This window comes from Poecile atricapillus, chromosome W, assembly GCF_030490865.1.
Source record: "Poecile atricapillus isolate bPoeAtr1 chromosome W, bPoeAtr1.hap1, whole genome shotgun sequence".
NCBI lineage: Eukaryota > Metazoa > Chordata > Aves > Passeriformes > Paridae > Poecile > Poecile atricapillus.
In genome coordinates this window covers 97910654-97931498 of record NC_081288.1, presented here as the reverse complement: position 1 = coordinate 97931498, position 20845 = coordinate 97910654, and the positions used below count along the sequence as shown (strand labels likewise).

The window sequence follows — 20845 nt, the reverse complement described above, 5'->3', positions numbered from 1 at the left end:
AGACTAAACAGTTCATGGAATAACACACTTTATTAACAGACACACTGATAATAGAAAATTGTGACAATTAAAGTTTGAAGATTGACATTGATAGTATATTGACTGCAAAACCAAATTTGAAATTATATACAGAAAAGCTCTAATCCCTAACAAAAGATGGGCTTGAGTTAATAATTTAGCCCACATAGAGTATGGTTCGTACCCAATAGGCATCCTTAGGGGGGAGAAGACAGGTTCAGCCTATTGACTGATCCCTGCCGTTATGATGAAGTCTTCTCTAACTTCTCCCCATTCTTAACTTACTTTTATACTATTTCTTTGTGTTTAAGTGGAGCTTAAGTGACTCCAGTCTTACGTACCTTTGTCACTGATTGGTGTAAAATTCTCTTCCTTTTGTTACCTCTGTCTCTCTTTTCTTTGCCTCCTTTGGGCTCTGTTCTCTGTGGATATATCTTTTCTTTAGTTTCTCAGCCTTCTCTGGGCTGAATTCTCTGTAGATACAGTTTCTCTCTATTCTCCCAGCCTGCTATGGGCTGAATTCTCTGTAGATACAGTTTCTCTAATTCCCCAGCCTGCTATGGGCTGAATTCTCCCGGGATCCTCCCTCGTGGGGAGTTCCACTTATCTCAGTTCTCATTATTCGAAGTAAACTCTCGAGCTCGTTAGAATCTTGTTTCTCGTGTTTATTGAAGGATCCTCACAAAAGTTAACAGGTCTCTCCAGGCTGGTTACAAGGTTAATCTTTGCAATTTGGTACATTTCTTTCTTCTGATGGTACAAACAAGGCCTTGTGGCACACTTCATGTCTGATACACAAAATGGCCCTGAATTACGCAGTTCTTTTATCTTTATACTTATTTTTATCCAATTAACAATAGACACGTATATTATTTTTCTTAATGACCCAATGACCTATCACCTCTGTGATGCACTGCGGCATTTTCTATCCAATTACTAACTATTACCCAAAAACCTCTAGGAGAAGAACATGAAGAAGAAAGAAGAAGGACAAGAGACAACACTCTAAATCCTCCATCTTGTCTCCTGTTCTCTAAACTACTTTTTCACCCAGTGATTTAAGAAACTTTCTAATCTACACACCTACACTTTTAGCTTTTTCTATCTAACTTTAACATTTGTTTTCATGTATCACCATGAAAACATGCTCATGAATTTCATATTATATGAAATTCAGTGTTCTCTTGAATCCCAGAACTAAACATTAAAAGCAAGGGCACACAGTTTGTATTTCAGACTCCAACACCTTTGATCTTAAAGACATAGTCAATAAAATCTAGAGTGCATGCCCAGTGAGTGGTGGTTGTACCTAGGAGGTGTGTAACTTTGGGATGGAGGTGTGCTCTGGTATAAAAATGAGATTATAATGAACCAAGTTCATCTGAGGAAAGTGGTTTTGCCACAGTTGCTGATTCGACAACAAGACATCTCCTATCTCCCTTGGTTGACAGCTGCTATGCGATTTATCAACTACATGGTATCATCAAGTTCCCATTCCTGCAGGGATTGCAACAGAGCCTGGCCAAGTGTCTTCACTCCACTTCATCCTCCTTTTCATCCCTCTTAGCATGTGCTTAAGGTTGCAGGATGTGTTGTCTGGGGAACTACCGTGGAATAGGTTTCGGGCATGACAACCACATTTCATCCTGGGAGTAGCAACTGCATTTCACCCTATAATTTCCTTACTGTTATAACTTCTGTTAGAATATGAATGTAACTTCCAAGTTTTCTCTAATTTTACCCCCAGTCATTTTCCCACAGATACTAAATTGATGACTAAAGTCCTTTAGTGTGGATCAGTCTCCAGGAAAAGTTTTGGAATTCAGATGTCAGTGTCTTCATCTTTACCTTCAATTTAGTGACCCTTAACATTATGAAAGAATGCAAGAAACAAGGTTTTAAACTTCATTTTGAAAACACATTGATTGTATTGTTGTTTTTAGCACTACAGCCTAGATCTGGTGTGATGTATTGAAACTGTATTGCATTTTTAGTACAATTCACCTTCTTCCATTGTAGAGATTATGTCCCATTATTTAATAGCTGTAATTGTATCACCATGGAAAGGTAAATCTTAAAGATAGTGCAAGAAGATTACTTTGTATATTTTAGTCCTATTCTTTTATTCATATTCCTACCTCACTTTAGGGACCTTTTTCAGATAAGCCTGCTTAAAAATACTTGCTTCCTTCTGTGGAAGAAGCATTTAAGAAATTCAGATTAATTGACTCAAGTTGTTTTCTGATCATAAAGAGATATGATAGACTACGGCTAATTTGAGACAATGAAGTTCTTTTACAAAAAGTTTGATTTATGTATATTGACTTTAGGCAAATCTGTCTTTCTTCATAAATTGGTTCAGAAGAAAAAGATGCATGCTACTATGTCTGTCAGAACTTTACAGCTCTGAGATGTACACTTGAAGGAGATGTACACAGTTGAAGGAGATGTACACAGTTGAAGGAGATGACAATTAGTGCAAGACCTAACTTTTGGTCTTTCTACTTTCCTGTGTGCATTTACAAAGTGTCTGTCACTGTTCCTTCAGGATCAAACTGCTCCAGCATGGGTCCCCCACAAGTCCATAGGTCCTGCCAAGGAGCCTGCTCCAGTCCAAGCTTCCCATAGGATCACAGCCTAGTTTGATCACCCACCTGCTCCAGTGTGGGGTCCTTCACAGGCTGCAGGTGGATTTCTGCTCCCATGTGGACTCATCCACAGGTCCCTTTGACTCAACTTCACACTAGAGTTCCAGCCTGTCCAGTATAGCAGCACAGAAACAGCAGCATTGCCATGGCCATTTGCCAACCCAGGCGCATCATCATTGCTATTATCAAAATGTGCATGGGGTTATTCCTCCCCAGGTGCAGGGCCCTACACTTGCTTTTGTTGAATTTCAAAAGTTTCATTCTTCTCATCCCTCCAGCCTGTCAAGATCTTTCTGAATGGCTGCATAGCTCTGGGGTATCAGCTACTCCTCCCAGTTTTGTATCATCAACAAACTTCCTGAGGAGGCATCTACCCCCTCATCCAAGTAATTGATGAATATGTTAAACAATACTGGACCCAGTATTGATCCTTGGGAGACACCACTAGTTATAGGCCTCCAACTAGACTCTGGGCCACTGATCACAACCCTCTGAGACATGCCATTCAGCCAATTCTCAATCCACCTCACCATCTACTCATCCAGACCATGTTTCCTGAGATTGCCTATGAGGATAGCATGAGAGACAGTGTCAAAAGCCTTGCTGAAGTCCAGGTAGACAGTATTCTCTCTGTTCCTCACATCTATCCAGCCAGTTGTCCCATCGTAGAAGGCAATCAGGTTGGTTAAGCAGGATGTCCCCTTGTTAAATCCATGTTGACTACTGATCACCTTCTTGTCTTCCATGTGCTTAGAGGTGGCCTCCAGGATGAGCTGTTCCATCACCTTGCCAGAGATTGAGGTCAGGTTGTAGTTCCCTGTGTCCTCCCTCTTGCCTTTTTTGAAGACTGGGGTGACATTTGCTTTCTTCCAGTCTTCAGGCACCTCTCCTGATCTCCACAACCTTTCAAAGATGATTGTGAGTGGTCTAACAATGATATCCACCAGCTCCCTCAGCACTCATGAGTGCATTCTATCAGGGCCCATGGACTTGTGCATGTCAAGTTTGACTAAATGGTCTCCAACCCAATCCTCCTCAACCAAGGGAAAGTCTTCTCCTGACCTTCTCCCTGGTCTCCTGGGTCAGGAATTCCTGAGGATTGGCCTTGGCAGTGAAGACTGAAGCAAAGGAGTTCAGTATCAGCCTAATCTGCAACCTCTGTTGCAGAGGGTCCTTGTTCCATTCAGTTGCAGGCTCACATTTTCCTTGGTATTCCTTTTGTTACTGATGAATTTGAAGAAGCCCTTCTTGTTATCCATGCCATCCTTAGCCAGATTTAATTGCAGATTGGCCTTGGCCTTCCTTGCTGCATTTCTGTATACTCTGACAACATCCCTATATTCATCCCAGGTGGTCTGTCCCTGCTTCCACCTCGTGTATCTCTTGCTTATGTCTGAGTTTTAACAGTTCCTTGTTCATCTGTGCAGGTCTCCTGCCCCTTTTGCTCAATTTCTTGCCCATGGCAATGCACCATTTTGAGCCTGGAGGAAGTGATTCTTGAATATTGACCAGTTCTCTTGTACTCCTCTTTCCTCTGGGACACATTCCCATGGGATTCTTCCAAGAAGGTCCCTGAAAGGGCCAAAGTTAGCTCTCCTGTAGCCCAGTGTTGTGATCTTACTCATTGTCCTGCTTCCTCCTCACAAGATACTGAATTCCATGATCTCATGGTCACTGTAGCCAAGACTGCTCCCAACCTTCACATCTCCAACCAGACCTTCCTTGTTAGTCAGTATAAGGTCCAACAGCACACTATTTCTCATTGGCTTGTCCATCACCTGTATCGGAAAGTTATTGTCAATGCTTTCCAAGAACCTCCTGGATTATTTGTACCTTGCTGTGATGTTCCTCCAGCAGATGTCAGATGCTATCACAGAAGCACCACAAACTTCCTAAAACTGACTCTGTCAAACATGGACACGGGGCCAGCTCCTGATTTCTTCTCACAGAAGCCCCCCCCAGCCCTCCTGCTTGCCATGTAAACCCAATACATGCACCAAAAAGGACTATTGTGATTTAACCGCAGTAGGCAGCTTAACACCACACAGCTGCTCACTTACTCTCATCTTGTCAGGTCTCTCATGTCTCATCTCACTGCTCTTATATCATCCTGTCTCACCTGTCTTGCCTGGTCTCTCCTCATCTCTTCTCTCTTCTGCCTCTGTCAGCTTGTCCCTCATCTTTTTTCCTCTTGCAGCTCTTATCTCTAGCCTCTAACCTCTTGACTTTGTCTCTCTTCTCATCACTTGCTTCTCCTTCTTTCTCCCATCTCTCATTTCCTCTTGTCTCTCATGGCTTGTCTCATATTTTGTCTCTTGTCACATTTCTCATGTCCCACCTTTCATCTCCCCCATACTTCTTGCCTCTCACATTGCAGTTCTCTTGTCCCTCCTCGTCTCTTATCTCCCTTGTGTCTCTACTCTCTCAAGTTTCTCTTATCTTTCTCATCTGTTATCGCATGAAACCCTCTGCCCCATCATAGAATCATAGAACATCCTAAGTTGGAAGGGACCCACAAGGATCATCAAAGTCCAGCTCCCGGCCCTGCACACGATAGCCCCATGTATCTTACCATGTGCCTGAGAGTATTGTCCAAATGCTTCTTGAACTCAGTCAGGCTTGGTGCTGTGACCACTTCCCTGGGGAGCCTGTTCCAGTGCTCAGCCACCCTCTGTGTGAAGAACCTTTTCCTAATATCCAACCTAAACCTCCCCTGACACAACTTCAAGCCATTCCCTCAGGTCCTGTCACTGTGCACCAGAGAAGAGATCAGTGTCTGTCCCTCTTCCCCTCACAAGGAAGCTGTAGAATGCAATGAGGTCTCCCCTCAGTCTCCTTCAGGCTGAACAGACCAAGTGACCTCAGCCACTCCTCATATGGCTTAACCTCCTACGTCCTTCACCATCTTTATAGCCCTCCTTTGGATGCTCTCTTATAGGTTAATATCTTATATTGTGACACCCAAAACTTCCTCCAGGACTCAAGGTGAGGCCACCCCAGTGCAGAGCAGAGCAGGGAAATCCCCTCCATTGACTGGCTGGCAATGCTGTGCTTGATGCATGCCAGGACATGGTTTGGCCCTCCTGGCTGCCAGGGCACAGTGTTGACTTATATTCAACTTGCCATCAACCAGGACCCTGTGTGAATTGACACCTACAGGTAACCAAGGTGACCATCAAAACACAACTTTATTTCATTACCTAGCTAACATCGCTGAGCAGCAGAGACACATGGGGACACTGGCTCTGTTAGGCTTAGTTCATTCTAGTGGACAGCGGGGGGGAGGGGAGGGCAGGGCAGCTGCTGCCCCCAATATATCAAAAGGCTTTGGGCATGCACAGTTTATCACAAGGCTGTGCTTTTATGATCTCTCTCTCTCTCTCCCAGAAGGAGGCTCAAGCATGCCTGTGAGAGCGTGTTATCTCTACACAGTAATTCTACTTCTCAAAACAGGCAGGGGACAAACAACACTAGGCATAATAAGTGGAGTTTTCAAGGTTACTTTGAGTGAAATTATTCCCTTCTTGCCAAATATTCCAGTTTTAACCCTTTCCTCCCAACAGACCCCAGGTCCTTTTCTGTGGTGCTGCTTTCCGGCATCTCATTTCCTAGTCTCTACATACATTCAGGGTTGCTCTGTCCCAGGTGCAGAATCTGGCTCTTGCCCTTATTAAACTTGATATGATTGGTGATTGCCCAGCCCTCTAATTTATCAAGGTCTCTCTGCAGGGTATCTCTGCCTTTGAGGGAGTCAAGACCTCCCAATTTTGTATCATCTGCAAACTTGCTTAGCATACCTTTGCCAGTCTTATGTCACCCCATTTACTAGAACCCTTTATGCCTGACCTGTGAGCCGGTTGCTCATCCATCACATGATGTGTTTATCCATCTGTGGGCTTGACATTTTTCCCAGAAGGATACTATGACAGTATTGAAAGCTGTGCTGAAGTCCAAAAATATTACATCAAGTGGCTTTCCTTGACCAGCTAGGTGGGTTACCTTGTCATAAAAGGAAATGAGGTTTGACAAGCAGGACTTTCCCCTCATGAAGCCATGCTGGCTGTGACCAATGACTGCATTGTCTTTCAAGTGCTTTTCAATAACTCCCAGAATAATCTTCTTCATAACCTTACCAGGCATTGAAGTGAGACTAACAGGCTTGTAGTTTTCAGGGTCATCCTTCTTGGTTTTTTTTTAAGTTGGGACAACATTTGCCAGCTTTCAGTCAACTGGGACCTCTCCAGATTCCTAAGACCATTCAAAAATCCTCAAGAGAGGCCTTGCAATGACATCAGCCAGCTCTTTGAGGATTCGTGTATGAATCCCATCAAGCCTCATAAATTTATAAGGATCCAGCTGGAACAGCAGGTCCTTCAAAACTTCAGGGTCTACTGGAAGTTGATAATTCTCACAGCCATGGTCCTCCAGCTCAGGGCACTGGGACCCTGTTAGTCTATCATCAGTGTTGAAGACAGAGGCAAAGAAAGCATTAAACATATCTGCCTTGTTCATGTCCCTGTTTGTGAGGTGACCATCCTCATCCTGTAATGGGCTGATGTAATTTCCACACTGCCTATTGCCACTAATGTATTTAAAAAAAACCACTTTATTGTCCCCCACAGTTCTGGCAGCTTCAACTCCAATTGAGCTTTGGTTGCACAAATCTCCCTACAGTGGTGAGCAGCATCCTTTTATTCTTCCCATGTCACCTGACCTTGCTTCCACTTGGCATACACCTTCCTTTTTGGCCTTAGCTCCAGAGGAAGTTCCCTGCTCAGCCAAACCAGCATTCTGCCTCACGTGCTTGACTTCTGACATTTGGGAATTGCCTGCTTCTGTGCCCTTAACAGGTGGTGTTTAAAAGTGACCAGCACTGATGGACCCAGCACCTTCAAAAGCATTTTTCATGGGGACTTTACTCACTAATTCCCTGAGCAGCCTGAAGTCTGCTCTTGTCATATCCAGAGTTGAGGTTTTGCTGGCACTTTTCCTTCTGTCAACAGAGATTTTAAAAGTCAATCGCTTTGTGGTTGCTGTGGCCAAGACAGCTGCTAATTTCCACTTCTCTCACAAGACCCTCTCTGTTGTCAAGCAACAAATCAAGGAGGGAATCTTTCCTAGTCAGCTTTCTTAGTACTTGTTCCATAAAGTTGTCATCCAGGTTTCTTAGGAATCTTCTGGACTTGTTTGTACCAGCTATGTAGTGTTCCCAGTTAACATCAAGGATGTTGAATTCCCCCATAGACAAGGGCAGTTGATTTAGAGGTTTCTCTTAATTCCTCAAAGGATAATTCATCGGTGTCATTGTCCTGGCTAGGAGATCTATACTAGAATCCCACAGTGACATCTGCATTATTTGGTTGTCCCTCAATCCTTACCCAGATGCTCTCAACTGCACTATTGCCATCTGTAAGCTCCATGTGTTCCAGCCCCTCCAATACATACAACTCCACTCTCTTCCCCCTGCCTTGCCTGCCCTGCCTATCTCTCCTGAAGAGCCTGTAACTGTCCAGCATGGCACTCCAGTCACAGGACTCATCACAATGGTTTCACTTATGCCAATGATGTCAAATCTCTGGGTCTGGGCTGTCATGGTTTGTTTTTGGCCAAACGCTAGGCACCTACAAAAGTAGTTTGTCTATTCTCTTCTGTTATAGTAGGGCAGGGGAGAGGGGAAAAAAGTTAACAAAGGGCTCATGAGTTGAGATAAGGACTGGGAGAAAAACACTTTAAGGGAAAAACAGATTCAAATTTAAAGGTATAAGGTAAATTTATTATTAACAGTCAGAGGAGGATAATGAGAAGTAAAATAAGTTTTTAAAACACTTTTTTTCCCCCCTCTCAGTCCCTCTCTCATCAACAGTACAGGAAGACAGAGCATGGGGGTTTTGGTTAGTTTGTCACTCAAGATTTTCCTTTTGTTTGCTCAGGGAGGGGAGTCTTTTCTCTGGTGTGCTGTGGGGTCCCTCCCATGAGCAAACAGTTTTGCCAAAACTGTTGTGGTGTGGGTCACTCATCCACAGGGTGCAGTCTTTTAAAGATAGGCTGCTCTAGTTTGGGAGCAAGGGCTCTCTGTCTCTATTTGTATTTCCTACTGGATCACAACTTTCTCTAGCATCTACCCGCTCTGGCATGAGCACTTCTCTCACAGGCTGCGAGTGGATTTCTGCATCCCCCATGGACTTCATGGATTACACGGGGATAGTTTATTTCACCATGGTCTTCATTATGGCTTGCAGAGCAATCTTGGCTCTGACGCTTGAAGCATTTTTTCCCCTCTTTTTTTCCACTGACCTTGGTGCTATCATGTTGTTTTTCCTCACGTCTTCACTTTCTCCTCTTCTCTGACTAGAAGAGAAACTGCTGCTCGTAGGTACCATTGCCAACAAGTTCTACTAATTCAAAGATTCCTACAGCATCCTGCAGCACCGAGAGGTTGATTTCATCTAGGTTTTGCGCCAGAGAGTTGCACGCCATGTTTTCGTTGCTGGCCAGGTGGCTCTGCTGCCACCACACAGGTAGTGGTGGCTGCCACAGCACTGGTGCCGTTTAACACCTCTCTTCATGTGGGGTGCCGGGAAGGAGAAGCTGTCCCCGCCACCCCTGCCCTTCTGCTTGCAGTGCAGCTGGCTAGGGGCAGCCAGGCAGACAAGACTTACTGCAGGCCACACCAGGATGGCAGCGGCCACAGCAGCCCTTCGCTGTGGGCTGTGCTGGGATGGCCCTGGCGGCAGTTGCCTCGCCACCCCTGGAAAAAGACCCGTGCACATGCTGTTTCGATTTTTTTCCTAAATATGTCATCACAGAGGTATTACCGACCTCTCTAATTGGGCCAGCAATATGTCTATCTTTAGAGCCATCGGAGATTGGCTCTGTCAGACATGGTGGAACCTTCTAGCAGCTTCTCATAGAAGCCACTTCTGTGGCCCCCTCTGCTACCAAAAACCAGGCTGTGCCAAATCAACACAGGGCCAAAGCTTTGAGCCAGTCATGTTTGTTCCTCATGCTACATGTGTTGGTATAGAAACACTTCAGGTGTGGTTTATTGTAGTTGATACCTCATGGAGCTGATTGGCCAATTGAGGGATCCCACTAGTGCTCACCTTGTCATGTTTTGGCACACCGTCCCACTGTCTATCACTGGAAAGCCTGGTTTCATCCCTTTCCCCTTCCAATCTAGTTTAAAGCCCCACTAGTTCTTGTGCTAGAACCATTTTTCCCCTCTGAGAGAGGTGCATCTCATCAGGTTTCAGTAGATCAGGTGTTGAGTAGATCACCCCATGGTCATAAAACCCAAAGTTTTTCCCATGATGTAGGTGTAAAAATCGTGCTCATGGTGAGAGATTTCTCCAGGTCAGGCTGCTCTTGGTATAAGCAGTTTATTATTTAGGTAGAAGATGGAAGAGATCCGTTTATGCTGCCAGCCACAGCGTAAACGTGCTCAAAGAGGGAGAGAGAGAGGGGAAACAGAGGTCTGAGGGCATGAGGGAAGAAGGTAATTAAGAGGGTAGAGAGAGAAGGGCAAGAGGGGGTAAGAGAGGGTAAGAGCCTAAGAGGTAAAGGGGTAATGAGAAATTAAGAGAGTAAGACAGCAAGAGAGGCTAAGTAAGAGAAGCTAAGTAAGCGGTAGAAAGGTAAAGAGAAGTTAAGAGAGGAAGAGGGCAAAGTTCTTGTTACAATACATTATATATTTTTCTATAGTGAATATTCTAATTCCCAGTAACCAACCAGTACATGACACACATTCTATAGAATTTACATATAGCCTATAAGAACTACTACATTACCATACAGTGTTACATTTTAAACTCTAAAAGCTACTCTTCAAATTCTTGTCTTGCTGCTTCGACCTTTGGATTCACTATCAGCAGAAGGGTATTGTTCTATCAACAGGGATTCTCCTTCAGCTGGCTAGGCTATTGTTCTTTGGTTATATAGTAACTAACACTCAGTAACTTATAGCTCAAAGCTAGTTTTCATTTCTGTTTCGATTCTAGGTTTCATATTTTCAGAATCTTTTGCTAAACAATCATGTTCATAAGGTTTCCCTGTTTCATCTTCCCCAACACAATGACACCAGCCTGGGAGCCATGTGTTGATCTGATGGATCTGCCTGTTCGTTTCTATATAATACCTTGCTACTGGAAGGATCAAGGAAAAGACTACCTTTGCTCCCGATCTTTCAACCAGTTGTCCCTAGGCCCTGAAATTCCTTTTGATTGCCCTTGGACTTCTCTTTGTTATCTCATCATTACTGACTTGAAGAACCTATAACAGATAATAATCAGAGTACCTTATTAGACTGGAGAGTTTTCCAGTAATGTCCCTTACCCGAGCCCCTGGGAGACAGTAGACTTCCTTGTGAGTTGTGTCTGGTCTGCATATCAGGCCCTCTGTTCCCCATAGAAGGGAGTCATGTATGACAACTACCTTTTTCCTCCTCTTAACAGAGGTGGTCATGATGCAAGGGGTAGACTGTGTTGCCTTAGGTGGCCCCTTCATCCCAGAAGGACCTTCCTTCACCTCATCAGTTGACTGTCCTTCTGGTTCCAGGGCTTCATACCTGTTTTTAAAAGTGCCAGTCCTACCTGTCAAGTTTTCAGGCAGAGGAGTATTCCTTCAAGTATAGACAGTGACCAGCTTCCAGCCTTCCTGTTCAACAGACCTTTGATTAGCTACTTGACAGGGTTCCAGGTTGTCCTGGTTCTGGCCAGGAGGGGCATGGCTAAGACCTGGAGGTAATTCTATAGTATCCCATGTTATTATCAGAGGTGGGAGGAAAGGAGTCTCTTCTGGGGTTTGCATAGTGTGGCAGAGAGTGATTGGATATTGTCTATTGTTGGGGGGTTTCCATGTTTTCTTGTTCTTGTTCCAACCAGGATAGGGTTAATTTTTTACAGTAGCTGGGATAGGGTGCAGCGAGGACATGGAAGTTATTCAATACTGCCTCATTGATCGGGACGGGGAGAAACGACTCTTTCTTCCAGATAGAAGGGGTTCCTTCTGGTGGAGAAAATGTGAGGGGAAGATGATTGGTATAGTTTATTGCTGCTGGCTCCATGGTGAGCATTTTTTGCATGTGAATAATTCTCTCTTTTTGCATACCTTTGTTATCAATATTGTTGCTGTTTCCAGTAAATTGTTCTTCTCTCAACCTGTGATCTTTACCTTTTGTGCCTCCAATTCTCCTCTCCAGCCTGACTCAGGGGGAGGGAGAGGAGGGGGAGTGAGCAAACGGCACTGTGGTTTGGAGAGTCTCAATGGGAACACTAAATTGGGGAGTACCATTCCTAAACCATGACACCAGTTCACCTGGCTCTCCACTACAAAGGAAGTGGGACACAATGACAAGAAACAAACCTCTCCAGTCACACTAATTAATGGACTGTCAAGAAACTACAGGCACCACTTTCAGGAAGATCAACATGGGCTTTGCAACTGATAAGATGTTAAACCAGGAGGGATCCCAGACATCAAACTGGGATGGATGCAGGAATTGATAGAACTGTACAAACTGATTAAGGGAATTACAGGGGAAAGAGGAAGCAGGGAGAGACAAAGAGGAGGGATAGACAGAAAGGGGGATAAAAGTTTCCAGTCACAGGTAAAATGGAGCCAGTTGGTATGCTTGTCTGGCTGAGCCCTGTGCCTGATCACTGCAGTCTGTCCTATTTTCTTATATTTTCTTTTTAAATGTTTTCTTAACTATCACCCTGCTTAATCTCACTCTATGTCCTCTGTGTATATGTTGTGGCTTAACCCCAACTGGCAACTAAATACCACACACAGCTGCTCGCTCACTTCCCTTTGCCCCCACCCCCATTGTGATGAGGAGGAGAATCAGGAAAGAAAATGAAGCTCATGGGTTGAGATAAGAACAGTATAACAATTGAAGTAAAATATAATAATAATAATAATAATGATGGTAATATGGTAATACTAATACTATTGCTAATAGTTGTAATAAAAATGAAAGGGAGACAGGAAGGTAAAACCCAAGAAAAAGAAGTGATGCACAATACAAATGCTCGCCACCGACTGACGGAGCAGCAATTGGCCCCTTCTGGCTAACTCCTCCCAGTTTGTTCACTGAGCATGATGTTCTATGGTACCGACTATCCCTTTGGGCAGTTCAGGTCAGCTATCTGAAGTATGCTCCTCCCAGCTTTTTGTGCAGCTCCTCCCTGGCAGAGAATGAGACACTGAAAAGCCCTTGACTCAGGGTAAGCACTGCTCAGCAACAACCAAAACATCTGTGTGTTATCAGCATTATTCTCATACTGAATCCAAAACACAGTGCTGTACCAGCTACTGAGAAGAAAATGAATTCTATCCCAGCTGAAACTAGGACAGTATGCATGCTGCAAGGAACAGGTGTCAGCTGCTGATGAGACCCGTGTGTGTGTGAGTGAAATTTGGTGCCCAGCTATTGGAGTCAGACTGGGGGATGTAAGTACCCTGGGGCCTGTGGTGTGAGCTACAGGAGTGAGTGAGGGTTCCTCCATCAGTAGTTGGACAGGCCATAGCTCTCTGAATCATCATCATATGGTTTGGGTTGGAAGGGACCATTAAAGGTCCAACCCTGTTGTCATAAGCAGGGAATCCCTTTACGGTCAGGTTGTTCCTAATGCCCCCCAAGATGAGGTTTGTCTTCTTGGTTGCCAGGGCTCACTGCTGACTCATATTGAGCTTCCTGTCAACCAGCACCCTCAGATCCCTTTCTGCAAGGCTGCTCTCCACCCACTACTCTCCCAGTCTATAATTGTGCTTGGCATTACTCTGTCACAGGTGCAGAATCTGGCATTTGGACTTGTTAATTTTCATGACATTGATTATTGCTTCAGTCTATCCAGATCCCCCTGCAAGGCCTCTTGTCCCTCGAGAGATTCAGCAGCTCCCCCCAGTTTGGTATCATCAGCAAATTGCTGTCATGGTCAAGGGCACCTTTCACTTGATCATCTAAATCACTTTCCCATCTAAATAATTTGAAAATCATCGCCCCTTTTCCTGTCACCACAGGCTCTGGTAAAAAGTCTCTCTCCATATTTTTTATAAGCTCTCTTTAAGTGTTAAAAGGCCACTATAAGATCTCCCTGGAATCTTCTCTTTTCCAGACTGAATGACCCCAGCAACATATATGAAAATGGGAGGAGCTGTTGATTGACCAGATGTCTCTTGTGCCATTCAGAGAGATCTTTACACTTTATAGAAGTGGCAGAGAAGGATCTTATGATATTCAACAGGTGGGAATGCAAAGTCCTACATCTGGGGAGGATTTATCCCAGGCACCAGTACAGGCTGCAGGATGACTAGCTAGAAAGTAACTTTGGGGAGAAGAAAATGTGTATCCTGATGGAGAAGATCCAGCTATGCACCCTAATGACAAAAGAGGGCAACAGTATCCCTGGCTGCATTAGGAAGAGCATTGCTAGGATTTGAGGTAGATCCTTCCTCTCTACTCAGTGCTAGTGAAGCTACATGTTCAGTTCTGGGCTCCCCAGTACAATAAAGGGCAAGGGCAGCCAAGGACTACAAACATGATTAAGGTACTGGAGCATATGCCATATGAGGAGAGTTTGAAAGATCTGAGACTATTCAGCTTGGAAAGAGGATGCTCAGGGAGGACCTTATCACTGTGCATAAATACCTGATGGGAGGGAGTGAAGATGGTAACTTTTAAAAAAATTCTTTTTAGTTTCTTTTTTCTCTCTCTTGATTCTGTTGCACTTCTGTACTTTTTTTCACTCCTGGATTTCTCAGTCTCCTCTGAGCTGAGCTCCTTGGGGATATTCCCTCACGGGGAGTCCCGCTTATCACAGTTCTCTGGGTCAGGACAAAAACTCCAAAGCCTGTTAGGATCTTGTTTCTTGTGTTTATTAGGATGTTATCACAAAACTTGGCAGGTCTCTCCAGACTATCTGCACAAGTTTAATTTACTGCAATCTGGCTCATTTCTTTCTGATGGTACAAAATGGCCTTGTGGCTCACTTTGTCTTTGAAAGCTCAAAATAGCCCCGAATCACACAGTTCTTTTATCATTATACTCATTCTTATCCAATTAACAATAGACAAGTATATTATTTTTCTTAATGACCCAATGACCCATCACCTGTGTGCTGCACTGCGGCATTTTCTGTCAAATCCCCTACTATTACCCAAAAACCTCTAGAAGCACATGAAGAAGAAAGAAGGAAAAGAAACAACACTCTAAATCCTCCATCTTGTCTTCTGCTTTCTAAACTAATTTAATCTCTAAACTTTAACTTCTTCACTCAGTGACTTAAGAAAACTCTAATTTACACACTCACACTTTTAGCTTTTCTAACTAACTTTAACAGTTGTTTTCATGTATCACCATGAAAACATGCTCATAAATTTCATATTGTATGAAATTCAGTGTTTTTCTGGATCTCAGAGCTAAGCATCAGAAACAAGGGCACATACTCTGTGTTTCAGACTCCAACAAAGATGAGTGAGCAAGACCCTTCTCAGTGGTGCTCATTGACAGGACAGGAGGCAATGGGCACAAATGGAAAAAAATCTGGAAATTCCATCTGAATACTCAAATACGCTTTTGTACTGTGAGGTTAGTCAAGAACTATAGCAGGTTTTAAAAAGATATTGTAGAGTGTTGTCATGGAGTTACTTTACCTTTAAGGAAAGTTGGAGTTGCTGGGGACTGCCTGGAGTCTTTTCTCCTGACCAATTATCGGTCAATGCTGAGAATTGACAGCAGTTTTAGCCATTGAAAAGTGGGATCAACTTGTGAACCCCACCTTAAAGTAAAAAAAACCAGAACTCTCTTGTTCTCTTTGTTTCTTGGCTGTGAAAGGTAGCAGACCTCCGGCTGGCCTCCGGTTCCCTGCCCAGGCCATGCGGCCGGGAGATGGGGCCTGCGGGGGCTTGCCCCGAGCCAAGCCGGGCCAGGCCGGTTCCTGGCTTGGCTGCAGGTTTTGCTGTGATGGAATTCACCACAAACTGCCGAGTAAAGAAGGAGAGGGGCTCTGGGCCTGCAGCAAGCAGAGACACCGACCACGCTCTCCAGAGCAGCTATGAGGAACTTTCCATCGCAGACAGCTCCAGCTACTGTTCAGCAGAGATCACCAAACCATCTACAAAAGCTTGGGCAGGATTTTAACTCTTTCTTACCCAGATGAGACTTGCGGATTAATCTTTTTATCCAGAGAGAGAAAAGGAGAGTGATCAACATGAAAAGAGACTTTATAAACTACTAGTGGCAAGAAAGAAAAGAAGCTTCAAGAAAGGTAGAGAATTAAGAAGATGCTTTAATTAAGCTGAAATATCTTTCTGTTAAAACTATGGGGATGGACAATAAAGTCCTGAAAAGAACTCCTTTAATTCATGATGGAGTATGGGGAGGAATAGAGTGTTCAAAGTGTAAATTTGAGTAAAAAGTAGAGTAATTATGGTATAGTGAAGTGCTGGGAGATTTGAAGCCTTGAGAGGCAATGAGAAAACTGTTTTCTAGTGAAGCTCACAGAAACAGATGAAGAATACTTTTTGCCTTTGAATAACTTATCCTTAAAAATGCTATCCCTAAACTCATGACCCATAACACACCTCAGGGTGATGTGCAATGGGAGGGGTGGGCTCTGATAACAGCAGCTCTGGGCAGCTGATATCAGGGAAACAGAAAACTATAACAAAAATAGTTTTCTTGTGAGAAACTCCATAAATTAACAGAAAGGAACTTCTGTTTCTCCACAGAGACTGGTGAAGGGACTGTAGAAAGAATTAGGACTGTTTAAACCATCAAAGTTCTAAAGTTTCTGTCTCTGTTGTCATGTGAACAAAAGAATGGTGGGCAGTAAGAAATGAAAAGGTTTTTCTGGAAGTTTATTCTGGTGTTCTTATTATTGTAGTTTGTCAATAAACTTTCTTTATTCCTTTTAAGTTTTACGCCTGTTTTGCTCTTGTTTTAATCCATATCTCACAACAAGAAATAAGTAATTTTTTTTCCCTTTTGTTAATTACTGGTTTAAAACCACAACAAGTGTCTATCCTGAGAGGTATTAAGAACCCAACTGGATGGTAACTTTTTCTAAGTGACCCTGTTTTGAGCAGGAGGGTTGGACTAGATGATCTCAAAAGGTTCCTTCCAACCTAAACAGTTCTGTAATTCTGTGCAAAACTGAAGATTACTCTAATTCCTGTTATTTACAAGTGTGGTCGTTTGACCCTGGTTGGATGCCAGGTACCCACCAAAGCTGCTCTATCACTCCCTTCTTCAACTAGACAGGGGAGAGAAAATATAATGAAAGGCTCATGAGTTAAGGACTGGGAGAGATCACTTGTTGATTACCATCACAGGCAAAACAGACTCGACTTGGGGAAATTAATTGAACTTATTACCAATCAAAATCAGAGCAGGATAATGGGAAGCAAAACATCTCAAAAACACCTTCCCCCCACCCCTCCCTCCTACCTGGGCTCTACCTTCTCCCTCCCCTGCAGCACAGGGAGACAGAGAATGGGGGTTACAGTCAGTTCATCACACTTTTCTGCTGCTGCTCAGGGAGAGGAGTTGGAGTCCTTCCCCTGCTTCAGCGTGGGGTTCTTCCCATGGGAGACTGTTGCACTGTATTAGGAACGGCAAGAAGTACGACACCGACTCTCTCAGCTGTGTTGTCCAAGAGAGCAAGATTTATTATCCTTGATCTTCTCTTATAGACAGGTCTGAGAGGTAAAACTCATTGGTCATCAAAGCAACACATCACCATCACTGGACAAGTGGAACACCACCCCTTGACTGTTTCTTACAAGTAAACAACAAGGATCCTAAACAACACCTGCAAAGTTTGTTGTCCTTTACCAAGGACTGTTTAGATTCTTCTTTATGCTTTCCCAGGCCAGAATGAGAAGCTTGTGTGACTTAGTTTCACATAGACACTGTGCTCCCTGCTTGCTTCTTGCATTTAGCATCCACAGGAGACAGTCCTCCACAAACTTCTCCAACATGAGTCCTTCCCACAGGCTACAGTTTTTCAGGCACTGCCCTGGTGTGGATCCCTTTCCATGGGGTGTATTCCTTCAGGCACAGCCTGTTCCACTGTGGGTCCACAACTGGGTTACAAGTCCTAACAGAAAACCTGGTCCAGTGTGGGCTTCTCTCTCCATGGGTCCGCAGGTCCCTGCCAGGACTCTGCTCCAGCATGGGCTTCCCACGGAGTAACAGCTTCCTCTCAGGCATCCACCTGCTCCATTGTGGGGCTCTTCCATGTGCTTCAGGAGCACAGCTGCTTCACCATTGTCTTCACCACAGGCTGCAGAGGAATCTCAGCTCCAGTGCCTGGAACACCTCCCCCTCCTTCACTGTCCTTGGTGCCTGCAGAGTTGCTTCTCTCACATATTCTTACTCCACTCTTATTTGACTGCAATTACTTCTATGCAATACCTTTTTATTCCTTCTTAAATATAAGAAATGTGTTATTACCATCACGGATTGTCTCAACCTTGGCCAATGGTAGGTCCGTCTTGGAGCCTGCTGGCTTTGGCTTTGTCAGACACGGAGGAAGCTTCCAGCGGCTTCACTCAGAAGCTACCCCTGTAGCCCCCCCCCCAGCTTGCAAAACCTGGCCACACAAACCCAACAGAGTAGGTCATCCTCAGTCTTCTTTATGATAATCTAAATAGGTTTTCTTTGTAAGGCATTTTCCTTCAATGTTGGACCATTTCTGTGCTGTATCCAAATTTTGAATATTCCTCTTAAAAATGTCAGTGCCACAACCTCATGTAGGGGTAAAATCCCTGTTTATAACTCCAGTGATTACATTAACACTGTCAGCTAAAAAAGATTACTTGACTCACTTTTTCACCTTTAAAATGCTTTCCAGGGTCTTCTTTTCAGGTTGAAGCCCCTCAATCTATCACCAGCCAGAGCTTTAACTCAGCATTTCAATATGAAAAATGTATAGTGCTACTCAGTAAACCAGAGGAAAGACAGCTTTGAAGAATGTGTAGTCATTTACAAGATGATGGCAGGACTTTTGACTTATTTCTGATTTTAATGAGTTGTTCCTGAAGTCACATAAATAAGTGAGAAAAGTTTCTGTTGATTTGCATTATTTAAAAAAATATTTTGAGGGCAAGTAAGGTAAGAGAAAGCTTTTAATATTTCAGTACATAAGGATTTGAACCGTTTCAGGGAAGAAAATGAAAAGAGAAATTTCTTTCTGGTATTGCATATTTTACCCATTGTGTTCTTGCAGTATACTTTATTCAGTGTATGTTAGTTCTTTCTGAAAGGTGACTATATTGAAGGTACTATAATTTACTTGTACTGTGATTACTACATAAATTACTCTTTTTGGTCTTTAGAATTGTGATGACTTAGTTGGAAATATTTCCATTATTCAGTTTTATTGCATTGATGATTACAAGTCTTTTTGTGAAGGCATGCTTAATTAGGAAGTAAGCATTTATATGTTCAGCTTCTAGAATTAATTATTCTTGCGCATATAAGTAGCTTAAAGTGTGTTGTCCTAATAAAGTAAAATGTTTCGAGTCTCCTCTCAAAATTTAATAATAGTTGCAGCTAATGTATACAAGTGTAGTTAGAGAAGAATCAGACTTGTGAACAGATGTTTTTCCAGAAGTTCTTTAAAGCAGTAAATAGCTTTGTGTGCACCTTTCTTCTGACTGGATAAGTGTATTTGCTATTACAAAGCAGACTGTAAACTGTTAGAAAAAAATAATGAAGTCCAAAGCTTATTCTTTTCTTGATGTGCTGCAAGCTCTAAGCAGACCTTATATTAGACAAAGTAATAATATAATATATAATATGAATTTTCTAATATTTTAGGCCAAAGCAGCATTTTAAAAAATTAAAAATAAATATCTCTGTGTACTCATGTAATAGTACATGAAACAATATTTAGCTAATCCCCAGATTTGATTTTGGGTGAATATGCTTCTTTTAAGATCTGAATAAGTGACAAAAAGTGAAGAAGTTTGTGCTGAACTTTTAATTTTACATTTTAATTTTATTCACAGACCACGATGCAGACATCAGAGACTGGTTCAGACACAGGTTCGACTGTGACTTTACAAGCATCTGTGGCTGGCCAGGCGGCGGTGGCCACACAGGTAGTACAGCAGGTACCAGTTCAGCAACAGGTAAGTGTGTTAATTTTGGGAAAACAAAGAACACTGGCAAGACAGAATGATGCATTTCAATATGTATAGTGAAGAACTGATTTTTTACAAGGCTGCAAAACCAATTCCTTTTTACTGTTTTATTCAATTTTATTTTGATGGAACTAAAATATCTACATAAGCAGACATGCAGTTTTCAGTTTATTTCTTGAACTAGAATATTTGTTAAACACCAGAAATATATATGCATGGTTCTATAAGTAGATTACTACAAAATGTATGCAGTATGTCATAAAAATTCCATTCATTTAAGTTACTGAATATTCACATTTATTCCTTTGAAAGGAATATGAATTTTTAAAATAAATTCAATATAGATGTAAAATACAAAAGTAATGTAATTTTGTACTTCTAAGCTGATCTCCCTGCAGGTTCTTGAGCAAATGCAGAAAGACGTGAAGTAAAACCGTAAGTAATGCATAATTTGGATTTGTCAGAGAATTAAAGGGGCTTCTGAAGTAGCCAGCTCAGCACACACTTCTGTGACATGATTAATCACCTATGCAGCCCCACCAGCATTGGAGGGTGTGCTGCATGGGGAGATCGAGGAGGGAAGCAGGAGTTGGAAAACAGGAACTGAATGTGAAAAGCCATAACTTTTGTCCCAGATTCCTTTAATATGTGTAATTTAGATATTTTTCTTTTTTTTTTTTTTTTAATTCTTTGTTCCAGTTGAAAGGGATATTCAATGACAGTCTATTTCAACTACCTGACCACTTCAGGGCTGACCAAAAGCATAGTATTAATGGCATTGTCCAAATACCTCTCAAACACTGACAGGCTTGGGGCACCAACCATGTTTCTAGGCAGCCTGTTCCAGTGTTTGACCACCTGCTTAGTAAAGAAATGTTTTCTAATATCTAGTCTGAACCTTTTCTGATGCAGCTTTGAACTATTCCTACTCATCCTGTCACAGGATACCAAGAAGAGATCATCATCTCCCTCTCCACTTTCCCTACATTCAGCTGTCACTGTTTTAGGTTCTTTGGGTGAAATCTGATGTT

At 42.9% G+C, this 20845-nt stretch overlaps 1 protein-coding gene across 1 annotated transcript in view; it reads left to right on the top strand.

The window, feature by feature from the left end:
• The window catches only part of LOC131591635 (transcription factor RFX3-like), a 287779-nt gene that overhangs the window by 13797 nt on the left and 253137 nt on the right, over positions 1-20845 (top strand). The window contains exon 2 of the mRNA XM_058862534.1: positions 19680-19802. Coding sequence (XP_058718517.1) covers positions 19686-19802 — 117 coding nt within the window. The 5' untranslated portion in view covers positions 19680-19685. The remainder of the gene's footprint in view (positions 1-19679; positions 19803-20845) is intronic.